At 40.8% G+C, this 24,711-nt stretch overlaps 1 protein-coding gene across 1 annotated transcript; it reads left to right on the top strand.

Annotated features, from left to right (window-relative positions):
* Window positions 1-11,637: 11,637 nt before the first annotated feature.
* Window positions 11,638-24,706, top strand: igsf8 (immunoglobulin superfamily, member 8). Its single transcript, XM_079186608.1, has 8 exons — window positions 11,638-11,758; window positions 11,946-12,098; window positions 14,730-15,110; window positions 16,154-16,615; window positions 18,576-18,754; window positions 19,180-19,432; window positions 19,739-20,197; window positions 22,060-24,706. Exons 2-8 carry the CDS (start codon window positions 12,044-12,046, stop codon window positions 22,185-22,187), a joined length of 1,917 nt encoding a protein of 638 aa, XP_079042734.1. The 5' UTR covers window positions 11,638-11,758; window positions 11,946-12,043; the 3' UTR covers window positions 22,188-24,706.
* Window positions 24,707-24,711: the final 5 nt, after the last annotated feature.

The following is a 24,711-nucleotide window of genomic DNA, read 5'->3' as shown; positions in this document are numbered from 1 at the left end:
TCATCCACGGCAGTGACGCCATGCCACACGCCATCCCACCATCAGCCACACACTCACGTACACACACACACACACACACACACACACACACACACACACACACACACACACACACACACACACACACACAAACACACATACACACACTATCTCTCTCTTTCTTCTTCTATAAAGCATGCACACACATCAGGTACAGTAGGCTAAAAACAGGGCTGAAAAACTCAATTAATTCACACGAGCAAATAAATAAAACATGAATACATGAAAAAAATATTAGCAAGCAAATATTAAAACTTTTACAAAACAACAGAAGTTTTACAAAATCAAGGTCCACTTACTGGATTTTTCAGTCGTATCACATGGTCTTCAGCACCAGAGACTATTCATTGTTCATAATTATCACGCCACTGTAATAATAGTGATTGGGGCAAATAAGGAAGGTGGTATTATCAGGAGATCCGTTGGTTTTTCTGCCTAAACTGAACAAAACCTTAACCATTGTGTTGTCACATCATTAAACAGATGTGTTTACAACTTTGACTTTGTAACATAAGGCACAGAAAAATAATGTTGTCCGGGAGATGGGGTCTTCAAGTCAGAAAACCCTTCTATGTGTCGTTCTAGAGCCGTACTTCGTAGTGTAATGTAAAGGACTTGCTGAGATATCGGCTTTTTGTTTGGCCCTTTTCCCGTTTGACTGCAACATTTCTGTAGTTTCTGCCACGTACAGTATGTGTTGTCATATTGGTTTTATTTACTTGCATTACTATTTTTTCTAAATGCAACATTTGTTGTAACTGTTTTCTTAAGCTTCATGTTGTTTTGTGCACCTTGTTTTCTCGAGTTGCAGTGCATTGAACTGTCTCGGCAACCACTCACACACATTTCTGCGCATGAATACACACATAAAACACAACCAGAGGCAGACTCAAGAAACGTTTTCCATACACAGATTCGATCAAATAAAAGAGTTAAACTTGTATTGCATTTAACTCACAGGATAAGACACAAAGCGATTTACATCCAGTCCACAGTAATGCTGTTCTGGGTGATGCAAATATATGCACAGTCACAAACTTCTCAGTGTTTTCGTTTTAAGAATCTTCCCTCACAATGACTCCTGTATCCACTAAAATATGTTTGTATTATGAAAACAACTTAATTCCGGACAGTAGTTTGCTTTTTTAAAAGGAAAAGTCTTTAAACCAGTTCTCTGTGGCTCTTTGTGAGCACCCGTTTAGCCATATCCTGACGTTTGCTTCCTTTATGGATCTGTTCTTCCCCTTGGGCTGTCACTCCCCCCCAGCTCCTCCTGTTCTATACCATCTACCGTTTCCTGTCTCTTTTCTCCTTTCCTGTCATCCATCCCTCCTTCAGTCTCTCTATCTTCCCCCTCTGTCTCCCTCTCCCAGTCTTTCTGGCCTCTCTGTCTCCCTCTCCCTCTCAGTTGGACTCATGTGGGACTGATTGAGCTTGAGGATCTAGCCCTCATCAAAGGCCGAGTGTGGTTGAATGCGAGCAAGCCACGGAGGCTCCAATCTCGCACTGGTTAATGAGCCCCCTCTCCCCCCTTCCTCCTCTTCTTCCTCACTCCCCCAGCGCCGGTATCCCTCCAGCGGCAAGCTCATACGACACATCCTCCCCCCTTCCTTCTCTTTTTTCTTTTTCTCCTCCTTCTTTCCTCCTTACCCCCACACTTCAGCATTCTCAAATCTCTCTTTTTTTGCTGCTTCCTCTCTCCACTCTTTCAGCTCATTCATTGCTAGCCTCCTCTATCATTCATCTGTGTGCAGCGTTTCAGTCCCCACATTTTCTACGCCTTTCCTCTTCTCCCTCTCTCCCTCGTTCCCCAGTCCCTGCGCTCTCCATCAGCCACAGTCCCTCTTCAGGCTCCGCTCCAAACCAAGGCTGGCGTCTGTCTCGCTGTGTCCGATCCCCCCCCCCCATCCTCCTCCTCTAACCACCACCACCATCACCGCACTGATGATACATACTCTCTCTCACTCTCTCGCTGCAGACCTGCCTTTAATCATTGCACGCACTCCAGCCGCACACTTGTGCAAGTGCGCAGTGTGCACACGCATAGGCAAAAGCTTTACACAGGTGGGCAACTTGCAAGCTGCTACATTTATGCACACATGCTTGTAAACACACTTTGGCATAATTTAGCTTAAAGCATACATGAATAATTTATCATTTCCGCCTTTGGTTCTGTTTTACTGTAAAGCAAGAAAAATGCCACAATAATTTACATGAATGCAGTAAATCAGTGGTACAAAGGAACTGCTTTTGATTCTATTCCAGATGGTTTCTGGTCATTAAAATTCAAAAATGAGGAAAAGCAGTGAAAGGATGCTACAAACTGATACAATATTATATTATTATACATTCTAACTGCTGGAGAAGTAGGAAAACATGTATTAGTGAATAATAAGAGGTACAGTAGTTTGAACATGAAGAGATTAAGCATCAAATATAAAATTCAAGAGAAAGGGGATGCGAAATATCATATTTCAGTAGAAAATGTAGCTCAGCAGGCTTTTTAATTACTGTAATGAGCCACAATATGTTCACGTCTTTTCACTCACAGTAATAACGTGTGTCCTCTGTTTGTGTATATATCCCAGACTTTGAAACATAATCCATCCAGTATTAGAAGAGCTGCCACCACTGGTCATAATATGGAATACAACTTTAAGTTAATTACATAAAGAATACAACAATACACACAAATGTGAAATGTTTAAAATGTATCTCTGAATTGCTCTCGCAATGAAATCAATATTATTTATTTGCATCAGTAAATCTTAAACTTCACAAATATGTAGATTTCAAGCCTTCTAGATGTTTGGAAACAAAGGCAAATCAAACATCTGTCCCTGTCCTCTCACTCCCCGGACCTGCCATCCTCTGACCGTCCACCAGATGCCCTCAGACTCGGCCCTGCTCACCTGACATCCCCTCCCGTCTATACACACCTGTTGCCATTTCCCTCAACAGCTCTGTCTGGCCTTTTCCGCTCACCCCCTCACCTGCATCTCATTCCCTCGTCAACCACTCCAGTTCACCTCCCTTTTTTTCAGATAGTAGTAGTTACATTGCTGTTTCCTTCTGCCTATTTCGACTCTAGATGCCTATAAGTTCCTAAATAAACCACTGAATTAATCCTGCTGCCTTAGATGTGTAGAATTAAGTTCAATCCTTGTTCAAGTACTCCTTGCATCGTAACACTTTGTTAAAAAGATATTTAGTTTTTTTGCAATAAAGATTTCAGATTTAATATTAATATACATTTTACGGCTATAACTTAAACTAGCAACAGGTTGTGTAAGAGCAGAACTTTTTATTGTAAGATATAAATGTTAGTTTATATAGATGTTCTTTCTAAGTTAGTATCATAGTGGAGAGCAGGATCGGTTGGGACAGATGGGACAGTGCCTTTTTAGCCTGTTAGAAAGCAATATGCTTATGTCCTTCACCGTGCTCATACTCTCCCAAAAAATCCTTCACTTTCGACCTCACAGTGGAGACCTTCTGACTATCCATCACATTTCATTCACAGTTTGGTAATCTACAGATTGTAAGTAAACTTTCAGCTCTTTTGTTATTTTCTTACTGTTTTTCGTTATGCCACATAGAGAAACATATGGAAAGCTTATTTTCTGGCCATCAGTTGATGCTTCTGTTAGCACACGAGTCCTACCGTCCTGTTTATAGTTCCTACCTTGTTACAAATCTGAACAATCTATGAAAAAGTGACATTGGGTGTTCAAATGTAATCTGTCAAAGCTAAAAAGTCAAAGCTAGAAATGTAAAGTCAAAAGTTACAATGTTTGGCTGCTATATAGTTTAACTCTGTGCGATAACAGAAACGTAAACGACTGATAGGGTGAGCTTCTTCAGACCATCCAATTCTGACAGAGCAAACTATCTTAAAATATCGATACGACATTTATTAAAGTATGACTGAGAGACTGTCAGTATCATTTGACTACTACCTAACTAGTTTTTATGTTTCCTGTCCAATGCATGTTTACCACACTTTGTGCCGGTAATGATGAGTTATGATCTAACTAATGTAATTTTCACGCTTAGATGCGGTTGGATTATTGTTATTTGACACACTACTTAAACGGTTTGTTTATTGGGACAATTCCAGTCAATCGTTGGCAGAGGACACAGACGTGGTACCGACATCCGGAAGCAGAGCACATCTGACAAACGACAATCAAGAGCTTTATGTTGTATTTGACCGATTGACCAAATGAATTAGTTGCTCTATGATTATGTGATAGATATCTAAAATAATATTTTTCATATGGAAAGGCACATTAAATACATGCAGTTGTTACATACAGTATACAACCTCGGACTCCCTGTTTTTGTGCAACATACAATTGCCAACAGCCAATACTCTCCTCCATACAATAGTTATTTTGATTTGTTTTGTTTTATTCTGTCATTAAACACAATGCAAAACCCCAGTTATTACTTTCATATAATACCTATGGTCCATTCTGTCATCTGCGTTTGTTTAGCGATTGCTAGTTGCCATCTTTCTTCCATAAAATACTAGCCAGTCTGCTTCAAAACACTGCCCATGTATCATCACCTTTGCACTCAACCTCACACCATTTCTGGCCCATCTCCCGTCTTTGTTGTGTGTGGTTGTCTGGATGAGGCAGAGGGGGGAAGACCAGCAGTCAGACCAATACATGTGTTTCCAATCCCCCCCCCCCCCCCCCCCCCCCTTGCAGACCCTCCTTCTCCTCTCTTGGCTTCCTCATGCCCTCCCATCTCTCCTCTCCTCTCTGTGTTTTTCTCTCTCCATATCCACCAAATTGCCCATTAAACTTTCTATTTATCTATCTATTGGCCTGCTTGTTTGTGTAGTGGCCAGCTAAAACTATCCTCCAGTCCATGCCAATTACACCATGGGAGACCACTTCTAACATTTTATGCTACATGGCCGCTAGAAACCAACTTCTTACACATTGTTGTGGCACCCACACATTTCACTCCCAATGTTAGAAAAAAACCATGTCTGGTAAATAGATGCTATGTTTGGTTATGTTCATGGAATAAATGTAAATGTCTATAGCTGATTTGGACATAAAACATTTTTTATTCTTGGACAATAAATCTCCTCCTCTGTCCTGTTCTGTGTTCATCATGTAGCAGAACATAAAACTGTTAAAACATAGTTCATAAGTGTAGATATAACATCTGGTTTTACCCTCATATATGTTCTAAATATGTTCTCATTACTTTTTTTTTTTACATCTCTTTGAGAGTCGTCTGAAAAAGGGAAAACGTCCTCTGTTCCAATAAAAACTGACTGATCAACCTCACACATTTCCAATCCTAGACAGTGACAAAAAGAAGTAAAACGATGCGGTCAAATGCTTAGCTAAACATCGTTGTTGCATTCTGTAATAAAGAGGGGAAACCTACAAAACCAAAGGCCCTCCGAGAGAAAGTTATTAATATCCTGCCAGCAGTAAATTGGCCGTACGTACACATGTCCCTGCTCCTTCTCTTTGTTTTGTCTAGCAGTCATCCTTCCATCAGCACCACTGGCTCAGTGTGTCCCATGAAGCATGGGGATAAAAACTGCAGACAGAACTGGAGAACAAATGGAGCTCAAATATAGAGTGAGTACATGTGTTTGTTTGAATGTGCTGTATCTACATGTGAGGGAAATAAACCAAGGAAGCATTCAGACCAAGTCATACTCAAAAACCATGGCTGACATGAGACAGAAGCTTTGTCTGTCTGTGCCAATGAAAATAATCTCAGCGCAAGATGAATGAACACAAGGTGCCAATCTGTGTCTGTACCTACAATATCAACCGATGCCACACACAGTGAAGGGATCTTCTTGAGGTCCCTCAGATGACAGGGGTGTTTGCCTGACTGTAGTGGCTGTAGTACAAGGTAATTAGAGACTGTCTCCAGTACAGGTCACAGTTTAGTCTGTACTGGCCTTAAAAGAGTGGGAGTGAGTGCACAAAGAAGGTGAGGAGAAGAATAACACAAATGGAAACTGGAAGGGAGATGTAATACAAGTTCATTCATCATATAGTGCAGAACTTTGTTCCTGATGCGATGGTGGAATTCCTTTACTTTAATTGATATCTTTCCATAAACAATGGAGCAAATGACTACATCTAATGTGAGAGGTGTCACTTAAAAACCCAAAGAAAATTACCACCTGACTCTACAACTCTGCACTCATCAAATTCATTTCCAGCAGCAGCAGGCAGCTGTTTTCAGCAAAAGAAAAGCTCTGATAAACTTAATTTACATCACCTGCGCTGCACCAATTGACAGACAGACAAAGTTAGCGACTAGCTGATGAACAAAGTAAAGAAGGGTCAATCATTTGCTAAAAGCTTTATAAGGTGGTAATATGTCAAATATTGTGATTTCAGGTGCTACTGCTGCCCTCAAGTGGTCACAAATCAAATAAAACAGCTTTAAGTAAAACTAGTGATACTGCAATGTAAAAGAAAGAAAGAAACTCCAAAACAATATCAAATACAAAGTTGTGCATGAGCTAAATCTACTGTAAAAATCCATCATATTTTACACACTAATAGAGGGTTTTTAAAATTACATTATGTAAAGTAATTAATAACTATAACTGTCAAGTAAATGTGGTGTAAAAGGTACAATTTTAAAGTACAATACTCTGGGGAGAAGAAGTATAAAGTAGCAGAAAATACTAGAGTGAAGTACACAAACCTCAAAATTGTTTTAATCTTAAGTTTGATATAACGTATTTACTTTCTGACTGAAGGTTAAAAATAAAAGATCCGGATTAAAATAAGTTAATGTTTAAATCAAACAACAAGAGAATGCAAACTTTAACCGCAACGATTTTGGGGATTGTAAGACTGCCTGTCATAAGTAATACACAGTCATGTGCACAAGAAACAGAGTGGAGCTTTGAGAGGTTTATTTCCGTGGAAGTGGATCAGACTACATCATGCTCTAACTGTCCAACTCGGTTAAAAAATGTCGCTGCTTTGGAAGCCATAAGACTGAGGAAGTTTACTCTGCATGAGAGCCATCCCTCATTGCTGGTGTAGGCTCCTGCTGAAGTCTGCATATCCTGCTCGCCGCCTTGTTAACCCAGAATACCCTAATGACTTCCCCTCTCGCTGCCGAGCCATACTGTGAAGTCATCCATGTTTCCATGTAGCCTAAAGTAAGAAGAGGAGTGAGGAGGAGAGGAAAGGAAACTAGATGGGATGGAGGGCGACTGGTACCACTAATGAGGTGTGCTCTGATGGCATGAATCCTCTTTAGAGTAAGCAGCAACTGAGTGGTTATCCCCCAATGAACATATATTATAGCCTATTCATGACCACATATAGGAGCATGTCCTGCCCCACTCAATGTTTCTCCTTTTTTCTGATCTAAGCTTTGATATTTCTCCGGACTCCACTTCAATAATGGAAAAATTTATAAATAACTGATTAGACTCATTTATTGCCTTTCCTTAGAGGGTAATACAAAAAGGGAGACAGAGAAGGCGGGAATGTAGCAGCACTGCCTTTGCAGGCCACAGAAATGTTAGTTGTATTTTATCGCTGTTTTACATCACGATCAGCTCGTGAACATTGTTGTTGAAGAAACCTCACATACTCTTTGGATGATTCAGGGTTTAGGAACCAAGAACTAAAACTAATGGAAGTTGGAAATCAATATATAAGGATAGTATAAACCTTCAAAAGAGTTCTATTCATTAAGTATCAGCATCTTTTTATGTTATCATTCTAATGGTAACACTACAAGACAACAAATCTGTTATTTTTTAATATATTTTCATCTTTATTAATTGATACGCAGTCTTTGTCCTTGATTCAGATGGTTTGAACTCTCGTTATGGCAATTGTTTGTCGCCATCTTGTGGCTGAATGAAGCTGTCTCTAGCTCATTTATTTATGTAAATGACACACGCACACGCAATTCTTCAAATACATGACGACACATACGGCATGTGAATAAAAAAATACTCACAAATATAAGAAATATACACAAATGCACACTTGAGTGACGGTGTGCATATTCACACAAAAACACAGTAATAATATAAACCACCATAAATAAAACAATAATACATATCTGCACGCACAGATAGAGCTAAATGTGAGAAATACTGTAAGGTGTATTTTCTCCGCAGACATTTTGACTGAAGCACATTAGTTACTATTAACATTAACGATGGCTCTGTGATACTCAAGTGCCCCAGTAAACCACATGAGTCTGACAGTGAACCAACATGAATACCACTTAAGCATCTTAATGGAATTCAGCCATCATTCATTTTACTATCAACACCTGTGCTTTTTACTGTAACACATCAAAATGTCTTCAGTGAAAAAGACCTAATCTGTAAACATAAATGCACACACACGTGCAAACACACATAAATGTGTGGCACGCACTCAGTAAGGCCAAGCATGTGCTAAAAGGGTTGAGAATGTTCTTCCTCACGGGGATTAGAAATAAAACTCTGTGCTGGTTTCACATGCATGTATCACATGTTGACAGTATAGATATGGATACAGAGGGGGTAGTAATAATAAGCAGAAGTAGGCTACAACACAATGAATATAGTGACATAGCGAACATAAAAGCTGTAAATGAGACTCTGAGTAGGTTATCTGTGATATTTATTTGCATTAGCTAACACCCAACCTGCAACTAGACTACTGTGCCTTCATTTTCAACCACCAAAATCCCCTTTACTATAATAACCATGATTATGAATCCAGACAGTATAGTGTCCTTCACTTCCGCCATATGAATGCTATAGTCTGCCCACTGGTTTTGATGGGTAAGTCACATCTCGCATCTCTTGAAATGCCATTTCCATTTATTTTTTTATTTGCAATAAGCTAAAATCAGGCTAAAATTCAAATAGAAAAGCTACGTTTTTTATTTTGAGGTGGGTTATTATCTGCCAATTTGAAAATGAAATTGCAACTCAATTTCCCATTGTAATTATGAAATGGACCTGGGAGTCCTCTATTGTCTATTGTCAATAGAGTCTCTCTGTTTAGGCAGCAATGATGCATTTTTAAACATGAAAATGAAACTTGAATGTATTAGTTTTCATTTAAATACTGATTAAAAGGTTGCAGCTTCAAGCTTTTGGTTTTCATCATCTGGAGCAGAGAGAAGTGCCAAAAAACAGCTAATTAATACAAGTGGATTCTCCAGTAGCCTCCTTTTTTTGCAGAAAAATGACTTTATTATATATATTTATATTATAATTTATTGGTAGTACATTTGATGATAATACTTCTGTGCTTTTACATAAGCAGGATTTTGAATGCTTTCATCCCTCCAAGGTTGCAAACATAAAAGGACATTGATGTGGACTGCTTATTTGTCATCTTATTCCAAAATTCATCCTGTTTGGTCTTGTCCACACTCACATTTTCTTTGGCAGAATGTCTGCATATTTATTTCCCAGTTTATTGATTCTGGATTTCTTTCCTCTTGCAGGTCATGTAGATTGTAAATAATGTATTCGGTAAAATATACTAATATAGTACCTTTGTTTTTGTGTAAATAAAAAATAAAAAGTATTGTGTGAAATGGTATTTTGTATCATGTACAAGTTGAACACAGTTATTAATACAGGCACAGATCCTCAAAAGGGTTTTAGTTTTTCAGATACCTCCAAGGTAGAACAAAAATCATAAGTCAGCCATAAATGATATGGTGCATGTAGATGCCATGAAAAAGATCATACTAAAGTATGCCATGGAAAAAATATATAGTATGTCCAAATAATATTTAAGAAATGGTATGCCTTTAATTGACATGGACATTAAAAATACAGTATGCCGTAATAAATGTCATATAATTGCCATGCTATAGTATCCCATAATTAGTCATAATATGGTATGCCATAAAAATGTGATGAAAATACCATGTTCAAATATGGCTTTAAAAAATAATACAGTATGTATAAAAATATATTATCGTATTCCATAAGTTGTAATTGTCATAAAATGATTGTCATTGTCATATTAAATTAATTATATAGTATGCCATAATTAATAATAGTAGAGTAGAACATTAAAAATGTCATAGTATAGTATGCCATACAAATTAATTGTATAATATAGCATGAAACCTCATATTATTGTATGCCATTAAAAAAATAATAGTATGGTATGTCAGAGAAAAATGTCATGGTATTCATGTATGTATTTCAGAAGAAAAATCAGTAAAAACTCATAAAACAGTTTCAAAGTTTCTTCACTCACTTCATCCACGTCTCCGTCTTCTTCTTCTTGTCCTTATTCTGTATGAATGTACTCAGATGTGTCATAAGGGGTCACGTCTGTCGCATTTTTATAAAGAAAATCATGAACATATATGGTTTTCTGTTCCATAACCTCCTTCTTCTATATCTTTGCAACAACAGGATGGGTCACAGTCTTCAATCACTCTGAGCACTGACACTCCACGACTGTTTTGTAGCATATTTGACCTCTTCACTCTGGGTGTTGGACGTTAAAGTCACTGCACTACACAAGAATCGAACCCACAACCTCAGGTCATGACATATTTCTGACACTATTGATGGCATACTATACTAGAAAATATTGTGTGCAATTTTTATGGTTAACAACACTATGACATTTTTTTTATTGCACTACTATGACATTTGTATGGCATTTTTATGGCTAATTCATATTACATACATTGTTTAAGATATATGGCATACTGTGACATTTTGATGGCATACAACTATTTTATACATGCATACATACCTCATTTTTTATGACACTTTCCTATGGCATACTATACTGTATATATTACTGCACTGTATATCACTTTTTATGACAACATTTGTTTATTTCATTTTGTATTTATATTATGTTTGATGTCATTTAATGTGGCATATTTCATTACTTTTTTATGTATGAGTACACTATTACTCTTTTATGACATTTATTTGTCATACACTACTATGACTATTTGTGGGGTATTTGATACTGGCATAGTATAGTATGCCATGTTTCTTACTATACTAGGATATATTTATGACACTTTTTACTTAATTGTTTATAGCATACACAACTATGACATTGTTTGGGGGCATTTTAATGTCATACTATACTATGACATTTTCATGGCTATCACTTTGAACTACGTTGTTTATTTATGGCAAAGTACACTATTACTCCTTTTTTTAACATTTATTTGGCCTAAGACAATTTTGGGGCATTTTATACTCGCATTGTTATTACACCTTTTATGTCATACTATGCTACAACATATTTTATGAAACCCTTCAATGGCATACTATATCTAAGTATGCCATATGCACACACATATATGTATATACATATACACATACACATACATGTATACTGTGTGTGTGAGAGTGTGTTTTGTTGCTGTGGGGACCTCTTGCGGTCTGAAGTTGCTTCTCTGTTACCATTGGTTCAAAATGTCACCGTCGTTTCTTCACCAATGGCTCCAGTCTGACTTCTTCTCTCGGTACCTTTTTTTGCATGCATGCTCCTCCCTCCAACCCCTCCTCCTCCTCCTCCTCCTCCTCCTCCTCACACACACACACACACACACACACACACACCAACCCCCTGTGATGCCAACCCCTCCATTGCTGGTCGGCGGCATGTCTGTCTGTCGAGGCGATATGATCTAAACCCCGCATGGAGCAGACGATGTGTTGACGGAGATGCGACGGTGCACGGGAAAGGTAATCGAACCTCCCACGTTATGAATATCGACCCGCCGCTTTGCATTTAGCTGATAGCGCTAACCCCAACTCTCTCTTCTCTGCCCTCCGTGCACCGCTATTGTTGCACATTAAACTGATGCGAGCATTTCTTTCATCGCACAAATAATCACGTCTTTCGTGTCGTTTTTTTTTTTTTTTTTTACAGACAGCTGGCCTCCGCGCGGCGGGATGAAGTATGTGCGACGATAAACGCGCAGAGAGAAATCTGACTCAACGTAATCCTTCTGAGCATCGGGGGGGAAGATGAGGACCGTGATGGCTTCGATGAAAACAATATTATTCGTACTTCTACACTGGGGTGAGTAAAGCCAGCCGTGCGGGCTGCGTTGTACCTGTTTGCTCTGCACACAATGACTAAAACCGCCTCGCCATCTGTCACACGGAGATGCATTTGCATGATTGTTTATTCAAGCAGACCAATTAGATTTATTTGGCCCCGTTTATTCCTCTTTTTATTATGTTTGCCTGTACACGCTTCTTCTGTGGTACACTTGATCACATTCTTGTGGTGGTCTGCAAGTTTATTACCTACAATCCAAAGTGACAGATAGGACAGTCCACCATCAAACACAAACCTCTGAGGACCACAGGCTGTGTGATGGATGTGAAGCTGGTAGTGTCAGGGAAACAAGGTGTTTTTGGACAGTAGGCCTACAATTGGCATCTAGGAAGTCCCAATCAAAAGTATCCACATCACTAGGGCTGTCTAATGGTGTTCACGCGATGGTAAACATCATAGTCGTTTTATGGGAGTGGTACCAACCCTCATTTTCAAGGTTTTATTGTTTGACTCCAGTTATTGTATACACAACCCAAACACGCAGAACAGATGAAGCTGATGCATTAACATGTCTTCTGTTATTAACTTTGCACCTCACGTTTAAGATAGTTCTTCACTGTTTGACAGTTTAGACATAAGTAGAACATATCAGACTGAGTCACAGTTTTTGTATCTCCCTGCTCACGGTATTAATAATCACATAATCTTATCTAATGACCAAGTAGACATGGTTCCTTTTTTTTCAGTCCTGTGGTCCAACATGCATCTCTTTGCGTGTTCTTAGTATGAAAAATTGGGGGCTCCGCTCCTCCGTGTTGCACAGTATTGAGCCTTGTCCAGACAGCCTTGTCCAGACAGTATTGAGCCTTGTTCCGAGCTGTGGTGTCCCCCGGCCCTATCAGTCCAGGCCCAATGTTAATTAGGACTTGATCCGCTTAAGCCTCCCACTCGTCTCCCATGTCATCATGTAGGGGCGTGTTGTGGTGGCCCGCCTGTGAGAAAGCTCCAGTTGTTTTAGGTCTGACGCACACACACACACATAGACAGACGGGGAGTGCCAAAGCGCACCCATCTAGTATTTCTAGTTGTTCAGGTAGTTTTATCAGTTGTAGGTGACGTTTAAAGGGTGTGTGTTCGTTGGTCTGACTGAGTGTCAGTTAGTTGACTGTTATGTTGAGATGATCACATCTTATTTGCATTATTTATTTGATGTTTATTTCTCAGCTTTTGGGGGAAAAGAGAGCACTGCTGCTTGGTATCAGCCCAAAACCTGAGATTAAGCATCTGCATTGTATTGCTAGTTTTTACTGTATACAACTTCCATAGTTTGTTATACTCTTAAATTACATTTTTGTTAAGTTTTATGTTTTTTCTTTATCTTTATTCAAATTGTCACCATCGTGTTCTTCTTGTTAGCATTTGACTTGTTTATCAGTCGGTTAAAGTGACCTGAAAAATCCGTCATGCTGCAAAAAATGTGTGAATTGAAACTCATTTGTGTATCAAAGCAATAATACAAATCGCTTAAAGAGAGCAAGTCTGCAGAGCCAGTCTAAAAGCATGATTCATGATGTCTCAGTTTCCTTCTTTTGAAAGAGGAAATTATTACTTTGTGTAAGTACCCTTATCATGAGAGAACATCAATGGCGTGAGAAGTTTAAATGTCTGCGGCTAAAACAGGGTTTCAGTATTTAAATAGCTCGGTCTGAGCCTTTAGACTATTTCAGAGGGCTTTTGGGGAAGTTGGTGATGAACCAGCCAGACAATATGAATCAGTGAAATATCATGATTCTTGAACCTGGAAGCTTGAAACTCCTGAGGCACTTGCACTGAATATTCATACTCATACAATCCCTCATGTTACCAGGTTTCTATTGGACAGTATGGAGAGCGGGATTGGCAGTTTCAAGATTCACTCCTTCCAAAACAATGCACTCAATGACCATCACTTTTTGATGATTTGAGCACTGAATATTAGCATTAGCACTTTGTGAATGCCGCTTTTCTGGATCACTGTGTTGCGGTGAGACAACCAGTTTCAGCAAATCTTACTGAAACGAGCTCACTGCAGCACTTCCTTTTTAAATTGATCAAAAACACCCATCGTATGAGCTCGGGCTGAACAAATTAGAAAAGATATTCTCTTATTTATTGGAAAAACCTGATAAAATCTCTATGGTGTGATTTTCTGCGGGGATATGCACCAAACAAAGATGTTTTCTTAAGTCTGTAGAATATGATGTGTGTGGACCAGGACAATATTTAATTCAAAATGGTGTTTTGACACACATTACTCCTTTAACAAATAATGCGCCTGCTGCGATTTGAAAATTGAAGTAGGCCATTTTGATTAATTGTGCAGCCCTAATATGAGCTAAGAGACTCACATAGATGATAGTATTTATTTATGAAATGTGTCATTGCCCTGCCCCAGCTGGAGTGTTTGTTTCTCCTCCACTATTTAATGTATTGATTCCCTGTTAGCCAGTCATCAGCTCAGGATATTGATCTGTGAGTCCATGCAGCAAACATGCTGCGAGGCGAAGCTGTGACCCACAATAGTTCACATTGTTACCGTTTCCAACCTGTCCTGCCGGTTGGTCCCCGTCTTTCACACTCGTTGCTCTCCCTCCCTTTGTCTTTTCACAGGGCTCCAGTGCGCTGTGTGTCGCGACATATTTCTTCCTCCTGGGACCTTGTACCGCGTGGCAGGGTTCCCCCTCTCCCTGCCCTGTGCTGTATCAGGATACGATGGCCCGCGCACGCAGGACTTTGAGTGGTTCCTGATCAGGGATGACGCCGGTGGGAGGCAGATGGGAGTGGTGTCCACCAGGGACAAGGGCTTCCCTTACGCCCCTTTCCAGGCCCGGGTGAAGAGTGGGGAGGTGAGGGTGGAGAGGGACTCGGGGGACAAAGTCCGGCTAGTGATCCAGAGGCTCCGAGCTGACGATCAGGGGAAGTATGAATGCTACACACCCAGCACGGACATCACCTACCAGGGGAACTACAGCGCCAAAGTGCCTGTCAAAGGTAAGAGATATATCTTGGTAGTTTTTGGAAGAACATGGGAGTTCTATGGCACAGAGGAATCATTTCCATCATACTTTTTTTTTTTGGTCCTTTCATGGGATTTGTTTGACATCAGGAAAATGGAGGATATCCCTGGAGAGGGGCCTGTCTGACAACACAAAGATAAAACAGATGACAGAAGTAATCAGGGATCAATAATACAGAAGAGATCAGAGGGATGAAGTGGAACTGATAGAATATTAACATATTACTTGTAGTAACCATCAGAAAAGTATGAAAACAGAGGTGCACTAAACAAATCCATGAAATAAATAAGGAAAAAAGATGAATAAAACAACCCTGATGATTGCAATAAAATGATCTAAAACATATCTAGATCAGCCTTCAGCTTCTTCCTGTTTTGTTCTTTCAGCGACCAAAACAATTATTTTGTATCTCCAACTTCTGCTTCAAAGTTTCAAACGATACCCAGCCCTAGTTGAACTGTGTCGGCTGTCACAGTTCAGCCGACACACAGTGGAAACCAGCACGCTGTGTTGCCGTTTGTTACGGGGGTTATTGCATCTCTGCTCTACATCAGCCAGATGAATGACGCTTATTAATCATACCGTGTGTTTAACTTGGTGCTCGATGACATTCCTCATGTCTAAGCTCAAATCTACGCTTACCATCTGGAGTTTTTCTTTCTTCCTACGAAGATCCATCTGCTCAAGCTTTCCACTATATTTTGGCAATTTTCGGCCATCCACATGGTTACCAATCCTGTTTCTATTCTTTGTGTACCACTAAGTTTATGTTTGTAGGATGCTGGGTGTTTGTTATGCAGCTTAAGAGTTTTATCTTCATATTAGCTGGCTAATCTTGCTTTGGCAAAGCTTGTGCCCAAAGCTGAGGTTAGTGAACGGCTTGCAGTCACTCTCAGTAACTTTCTTCAGTGTTCTAAACATAGAAACGGCAATAGAAATTAGATTTGGTCCATTTTTTCCCCTCCCACCTGGCTCCTGTTGATGTAATTGTCTGTCTGTCTCTCTATACACCCGCAGTGATCCCTGACACGCTCCAGATCAGTTTTACCCGCTCGCTCACCGGCCAGCCCGTGCCAGAGGGGGCCGAATTAACGCTGACATGCTCAGCGGGCATCCAGTCGGAGCAGCTCACCCATCTGTCCATCACGTTCGGGAAGCGCGGTCCCGGAGAGGGTTTGGATAGCGGAGCGGGAGGGGAGGTCAGCACCGCCAGAGAGATTATCTCCATCGACAAGCTGCTGGGGGTCGTCCCCGGACATTCGTACAAGAAGCGGTACGATGACGGAGAGATCACGCTGGAGAAGAGGAACGGGGAGGCGGGACTGGACGTGTACGTGATGAAGATGCGAGCCGTGCAGCCACAAGACACCGGCACGTATTTCTGTGAGGCCTCCCAGTTGATTCGGGACCCTGATCGATCGTGGCAGAAGATAGCACAAAGGACGCTGGATATTGGCAACTTGACCGTTCAGCAACTAGGTCAGTGTAACTGGGGAAACTGTGCCATTGTTTGTGCTGACATTTGCTAAAAACAATGACAGCTTGGGCCGAGTGCCATTGGTCCTACTGCAACCAGCGTGTTGCACAGATATTTGGTTTGCAGTTTAATTGTTCAAACAACATACATTTGATGAAGTTAGCGAGACAATCTTTATAAAACACTGAGAAGAGAGTGACGTTGGCCGCTCCAGTTCCAAGATAAACCGGAGACAATGAAAGCAAAACACTTTGGTTTCTGCTGGCCAGTTCTTCTTTCTCAGTGGCGTCGGTCGGCCTGGACTTGTAGTGCTGTTGAGTACATTGGACTCTTTCCAGGTTTCAGGCTGAAGCTCTGGATGTTTGTGTTACTTACAGCTTAACTGAAGGTCTAGCTTGCTGGCTGGCTGATAGGGGGGCTGATTAAACATGTAGCTGGATACACGTTTGTAGTCAGCGTGTTGGCTGAATGAGTGTTGGGCTTTCTGATTAGCTGCCTGGATGGCTGGGTGTTTCCTCCCGTGCTGGGTGGATGGATGTACATATTACTGTTATATCTTACTATTGTACTACTCTCTCATGATTCTCGTGATCGATTGATCTGACGATTAATTTCTTGATTAATCAATTCATCTTTTGATCTATAAGACAGTGAACGATGCCCATCACAGTATCTTCAGACTCTGAGGTGACTTTATCAAATCTCTTGTTTTACTCTACTATACTAATAACTATAATGTAAGGCTACAACAAGCAGCACATTCTCACATTTGAGAACCTTGAAACTATCAAAATTCTACTTACTATGTGTCAGCTGTCAAACTGTCTGACTGTTGAACTTGATGCTCAGCTCTCGCTGATTGTCCAGCTGGATCTGAGGGGTCGATAGCTGGCTGGCAGAGCAGCAGAATAACTCGCTGCTTCGCTCAATTTAAATTCTAAAGAGCTGGTGTAGGTCTGAAGGATTAAGCAATCTTTGCTCCCACCTTGGCTTCTTGTAGGCCGCAAAGACAACTATCTCTCTGTCAGACTGATGTGTCCATTAGTGTCAGAACAGCTCTGTCCTCCTTAAAAATGCTTTAATATCTTAGATAGGGAAGTTAACATACGGTTACATAGAGTATATATATATATATATATATATATATATATATATATATATATATATATATGTATGTATCTATGAAAGTGCTTTTTAAGTTTAATATTTAATTATTCAAACCACATTTTTATAAATGTTCTTTTAATTAACTTGTGTTGCTGATGAGAGGTGCAAACAACGTCTCAGTACTTAGTAACTACTTATTGGAGCTAAAAGTTATTTAGGTCAAATTTCTTTTCTTCTCTTCAGCAATAACTGTGGAGCTGAAGTTGAAGCATCTAATCTCATCAGTGCATGCATTGTTTCTCTGACAATCACTATATAGCTCTGTATTTTCTGGCCCCTGTTGTCTGACGATTACAATAGTCTGATGCGTCTCCTTTTGTTTGCATAATGTGTCTATTATTGAGCAGCTCTGTGTTGTGGTTGAATGAGGCTTCGCTCACACAATGGACCAGTGTTGATATCTTCCATTTATACCCGGTTATCAATGCTTCCAATATGAAACATCTTCAATTCATGAAACAAAGTTGCACTTCTCATTTGTGCTGCACCTTCTACTGTAGAGCGTTACATGTATCTCAGGAAACAACACAGTCATTTCGCCAACATGCTCGAGTTTCTTTCATTGAGCAATAATAGAAAAGGGCAAAGTGGTTATCCATTTGATCCTGGCCATTAAATGTGTAAATGTACAAGAGAGGCCACTCTAGCTTCCCCACAGAAACCCACAGTATATCGCTTCCTGTGAAAAGTTTTACTGTCACAGTCTGAGTGCTTGTTTGAGGCCCTCCACCGAGGAGGATTTCCTGTGCTTTCATTATTACTAAGCGGTCTCCCTCCACCTCCTCCATTCCCCAGCGGAGTCTCTGAGTATAACGTCCTCGCCCAAGGGGGAGGTGACCCTGCAGGTGGGTTCCCCTCTCATCCTGACCTGTGAGGTGTTGGGGCTGCCGTCTGAAGTAAACTCAGGCCTGCTGGTGCAGTGGATGAAGAGGGGATCGGTACGCAGCGATGTAGCCTGGAGCGGTGGAGTCGAGGTACCGATTCTCATTCTGCTGACTCATTTGTATTATAGTTTATTGCTCAGTGTGTGCGATTGTTTACAGTAGAGCAAGTTTGTTTTGCACCTGCACAGTGTTACTGAGGTATAAGTATCATACCGTATTCTTTTAAATGTGTAAGTGAATGCATGAGTTCTTGAACAAACGGCAAGATGAAACACCTTTTCATACACATTTCTAGATTTGAAATTTTTTCTGGCAACATTTTTAATAAGTGACACTTGAGAGTTGTCCTTCAAACAGCAGCAGCACTCAAACATTGACATGTTTTTCATAATTTAAGCACTTGATCGACATCATCCAGTATAAGTTTTCACTGCTTCGAGCAAATTGTGTATCATAAACAACATTTCAGTTTTCAACCCAACACATCCTGAGACATTGTATTTTACGTTGTTAAGGTGGAGGTGGCCCGGATGAGCCCAGACGGCGTTGTGAGCTGGGGGGACGACCTCAGCCGAGCCAGCGGGGGCTCTATGGAGAAAGTGTCAGAGGGGAGGTACTCTCTGAAGCTGTTCTCAGCCCAGCCCTTAGACTCGGGGGTGTACCGGTGTGTGGTGAGCGTGTACGCTGGAAAAACGAACCCCGGCGTGTCTACTCCTGCAACACTCACCCAGAGGTCTGAGGGAGTCACCGTCAACCTCAAGAGCAAAGGTCAGAGCTGCTACTCGCGTCCCGAGTGAAACACAGGCTTCATCTATATCAGTGATTCCTGTTTATTTCCACTGTTGGTTACATTTTCTGCTCGAGGACCTCGAGGAAGAAATAATTTAACATCAGGGATACACAATAATTTAGTGCAGCATTCTGATGCTTAATGGTAAACTGCCAACTGGAATCTGTGGTTTGTTTCTCTTCCTATTCATCAGCAACTCGTGCTCGCTACACTTTCAGTTTTGTCGAACTGACGGTCACGAATGTTCAGTTCACCCTCTTTCAATGTACCACTACCCTCCACAGATGTGCTCGTTGCAGCTGTGGCTCAGCTCTCTCGAGGCCCCCTTTTAAAAAGAGGCAACACCATCACCCTGATCTGCAACGCCACCGTGACGACCACAGGCCCCGCCCAGGCACAGGTGCAGTGGCTGCGGTGGCCAATCCCTGAACGAGTTATCAAGAAGGTACCGAGCCCAGCATCTGATGTTGCTCTACCAGACCCCCCTGTGGTGCAAAAACCCATACTGGTAGCTGCCCTCATGTACGACGGTGTCGCAGAGATCTATGCCAACGGTAGCGAGGTTAGCGTCGACCGCCTGTCAGCCGGCAGCTACAGACTGAGGGTCCACACAGCAACAATGGAGGATCAGGGCATGTATGCGTGTCATGCCCAGGCGTGGGGTCAGGACCAGCATGGGGGCTGGTACAACACGGGGGCCAAAGCCGAGTCAAATGCAGTGACTGTTTACCTGTATGCCAGAGGTAAGAGTCTCCCACGATTTGTTTTTATGTAATAACCAAAGTGATCTTGGATACTTGTAACGGATTACAAACAGATACAGTTTATTAACTATTTTTGAAGTGGTTTTGCTGAGATCGTAGCTCTAATTTACACTCCCAACACGCATACATTCACATCTGGAAGCTGCCCAGTACAACTACGGTTTGATCTGTCAGCTACTGAGCAGCTCCACTGGAGTACTTCAGGGTAAAGAGGCGAGTGCTGCTCTTCACCTTCCTTATCCAGATTCATCCCGGTGGTCCCAGGATCGAACTGGTGTACTTAAATACAAATCTAGAGGTACTTTACTTGAGTATTCACTTCGCTACATTTATATAAGAGCTATAGTTAAGTTACTTCTCAAAATCAAAAGATTTGCACACAGAAAACCTACGATACCTAAGTTTACAAAATATGATCCATTGTCACAGATTAGGCTACCAAAAATAGTTAAATTTAGCTCCACCATGACTAACCACAGTACCACAATAATAATGATCCAATGATGTATTACTGTAACATTAACAGTAGCCACTCTGCGTTATGACAACTTTTACTTTTGATACTTTAAAAGTTCTCTGTACGGAATGAGATCCTTTCAGCGACGGCTGAGGCGGTGGCTAGCAGCTAACAATGCTAGCTGCACGAACAGTGAAAACTACGGCAACAGTGCTGACGGAGCTAACCGTGTTTACCTGAGGGAGAACTGGAGGGTGGGCACTACGCTTCCTTGACATGCCAGGACTGCGTTATCAGTGGTAACCGCCATATGAGCGCAGTGCAGAGCGGCAGACATTAGCTAGTCCGTGGGGCAGAACAGAGAGACTAACATGCACACGCAGCCGGCCCGGCTATGTAAACAAAGCACAGAGAAACTCTGGTTACAACACACACAGAGGGAGAGTGACTTCATTCTCTGCTAAAGGTAGACATTACTCCACTATATCTTTATGTAGAAAAAAGTTGTTTGCTGCAATATTAATGCTCTGAATGTTGAATATAGAACTTTTAAGTAAATTACTTGAATACTTCTTCCACCACTGACCTTCGGTCACAAGCTGGAGGGCAGCGCAAGTGTAAACGTCAAGTGTAAATTTCAAGCCTTTATTCTTGACCTTGAGAAGTGTCTGTACATTTTAAGTAGCAGACAGCAGGACATGGTTCCCCTGTATTTACATCTTAAATATGTACATAGGCACTTTCTGTCCCATGAAGCAGTAATTTAATATTGTGGGACTTTGAACTCAAGGACCAAGAGGACAGTTTTTACTGTCCCACAGGGAAATCTGAAATTATGAATCAATTATCAAAAAAGTTATTTTGATCAATTAATTGACTTATTGTTGCCGCCTCAGCAAGTTTTTTTTAATGGCAATTTATATCAGCATTTAAAAGGAATATAATTTTATGAAAACATCGTGAATGGAGCTTGTGTGGTAGATTTGGATCTTTTATGCATTTGAATCATATCCAGTCAGTCAAAATGTATGTATGTAATGAATCTAAAATATGTATATAATGTTTGTCAGAAGCACGACATGATCATCCAGCACGAGATGACTGAATCACTAGAGATAACTGAGCTTTACTTTATCCAGCAGGACAGTCCATTTATCTGCTTTTCATCAATATGTGTGCTGCCTGAAAGTATTATATAAAAAGTCTTTATCCGTATTGTTTTGAACCAAACAAATCACTGTTATTCCCAAAGGAGACTTATTTTTTACTTGGTAATACAAAAGTACATTTTCCCCATCTGACAACGGATTATAATATAATTTATATAATGTATTTTCTTTTACGAATGTAATTCACATCACTGCATCCTTCTATTATCTTTCAGCTGCTGACCTCCTCCTCATCCCTCTGGTTGTCGGAGTGTCCTCTGCCTTGTTTGTGGGCATCGTCATCATCGCAACGATAACCTGCTGCTTCATGAATCGACTCGCCAGGCAGCGCGCTCAAAAATAGGTGTTCGCGGTCTCCGCCTGTCTGAAATCTGAATGTTCGCGAAGAGGCACGAAAAAGAGGTGATGCACTGAAAATAATGAATGAGATGGCAGAGAAACCACTGACTCACCCTGTTTGATTCCTTTTTTTGTGTTTTGACCAACCTGTTTAATAATCAAAGCCAAAATATTCTGTTTTCTATTCTCTTGTATTTTTATATCCAAACCTTCTCTGAGCATATTTTAGTGATTGCTGCATCTCACCCCGGTAGGCGTAATAATCTAGGTTTTTGAAGCCACCATCCAACGGTAGAAAGACTTTTTTTATGTTAGCTTCATCCACCTTTTTGAGGATTCCTTTGTCCAAGCTTAGCATTGTTTCAAATGGAGAAGAGTAGAAATACACAAGATTCGCAAGACTTTTGTGACCAGGTCAAAAGTATATAAGGTACTTCACTTTTCATTTGAGTCTCTCAGATGTGAGTAACTGTGTGGATGCTGTACAATTTGTATATTTTCTACAGAAAAGCCAAGCAAACTGCCCTCTCAGAAGTCATAGTTTGATTGTTACAGTATAAAGCTACCAAACGGTTCTCAGCCTGTCATGGCTCTATTTTCGCATAAAGAATATTCTGTGTTTTCACATCGATAATGTTCCAATTGTTCCTTCCCTCAGACTGCATGTGTATTTCTTTCTTTTCTTTTTCAAAGAATACCTAAATGTCTGTGAATGGTTAAGCCTCTAGCACTGCCACTGACAGTCACATGAATGCTGATGGCAGCAGTTCAGCCTCCAGAAAGTTAATATGAGCAGGGACCTTCCACCGCCTGCAGCCCAGCAGCACTCTGCATGTAAACAAAGTCTCTGTCTGTTACTTAATAAGGAAGGCGCTGGCTGGGGGCTTTCTGATGCCAGAACCAATTGAGTATCAATTCTAAACACAAGCATTCTTCGCCTGTGACACTTCATGCTGAAGTGAGTTTTCTATACGGACTAAATGGAAGAGATATCCATTATGCACTGAGCTAAAATATGTAAATAGTGTATGGCGTTTAGCTGTTTTATTTTTCTTAATGTGAGTAAGACTATGCTGTCTTTGACACAGCACTAGTGTTTAACATTCTGCAGCAGTCTGCTCTTTTGCAGCACTTGGACACATACGGGACTGGGACCAAAGCCCCTCGGTATCCTCCTTTTACTTGATTTTCTTCCAGCTGAAAAGTCACTTCTTTGTTCTACTTGAGTGAATACTTCTGAATGTTTTTCTTTCCCTTTTTTTGTGAGCAATTAATGGTTCCTTTTGCTCTTGTGACTGAGACAAAAAAACAGTATAGCGAAAAATAGTCCTATTTGTGAAACTGACAAACAGAAAGAAATGTTGTTTCACACTGATTAGGCAGCTTGTCCCCGAGGTTAAAATCTCCTCAGCAGCACAGTCATATGACCTGAGAGTTTAGTGGAGTCTCGCTATCGTCGTCATCACAGTCATCATGGGGTTTAGGCCGCACATCTATGCAGCCAACTTTATTATGACTATAGCCCCCGCTGCTAGCCCACAGAAATCTGTTGGACCGATTTACTGTGTCTGCACACTTATGAGTGAAATCCATCCTCCTCTTCCTGTCCAAAGTAACACTTAAGAAAAGTTTGGTCATGAGAGCGAGCCTGCGTTGTCTGACCACTTACAGTTAGAGACATGTTTGAGGAAAGGAAGAAGAAAGTAAAATGTGTTGTTAACCAACTTGTGGGCAGTTAATTTGTCCTGCTTCTCTAAATGTGTTTTCACTGAGCTATACTTTGCTGTCTCAGTCCGTCTTTACTGTCCGTCTGTCTCCCGGTGGGTTTTCAATGTGAGAGTCCCTCTAAATCTGCCTGTCCTCTCGAACCTGTGCGCTATAAACCCCTGATTATAAATGTCGTTCACGGACATTAGGGAATAAAATCACAGCTCTGCTTGCTTCCTGAGCCACTTTGTTCCAGATCAACCACTCAAAGCTGATTTGTTCCCCCACATATTCCCCACACATGATTACATAGTTGCACACATACACGGTCAGAATGCACGTGTGCACACACACAGCGCAGCAGCAACAGTAGTCCTGGCTGGTATTTCAGATGAAAGTGAGTGAGTATCTGCGTGTTCATCTCTAATCCCTGTTTATGGCTGCAGTTTATGTCCTGCTGCCCTTCCCCCTCCCTTTCTCTCTCTCTCTCTCTCTCACTGTTACAGAGTCAGTTTGGCTCGTCTTTCAATTAATTTCTATCTCTGTTCCCTGAGAAATACAGCCAGCTGTAAAAAGTGTAGCACATAGCGTGCAAAATGTGCAAAGCTGCTGTCTAGGTTGTGCTTTTGTTTGAGGATATATTAAACCCTTTCATGAAGGTGTGATGTTCTGATTGGACCGTTTACTCATGCTTTAAAACCACTGTTCCTGAACGCATCTTGCTGCCATTGAAATATACACAGGCTGGTTATTGCTAAGTTTCTTATGGTGCTTTGGCGAACCTGCCAGTTGTATAACCAATAAACCACTCTGGATTTATA

This window comes from Pholis gunnellus, assembly GCF_910591455.1.
Source record: "Pholis gunnellus genome assembly, chromosome: 3".
Classification (NCBI taxonomy): domain Eukaryota; kingdom Metazoa; phylum Chordata; class Actinopteri; order Perciformes; family Pholidae; genus Pholis; species Pholis gunnellus.
The sequence above is the reverse complement of the archived record's forward strand: the minus strand, read 5'-3'. Positions and strand labels throughout refer to the sequence as shown.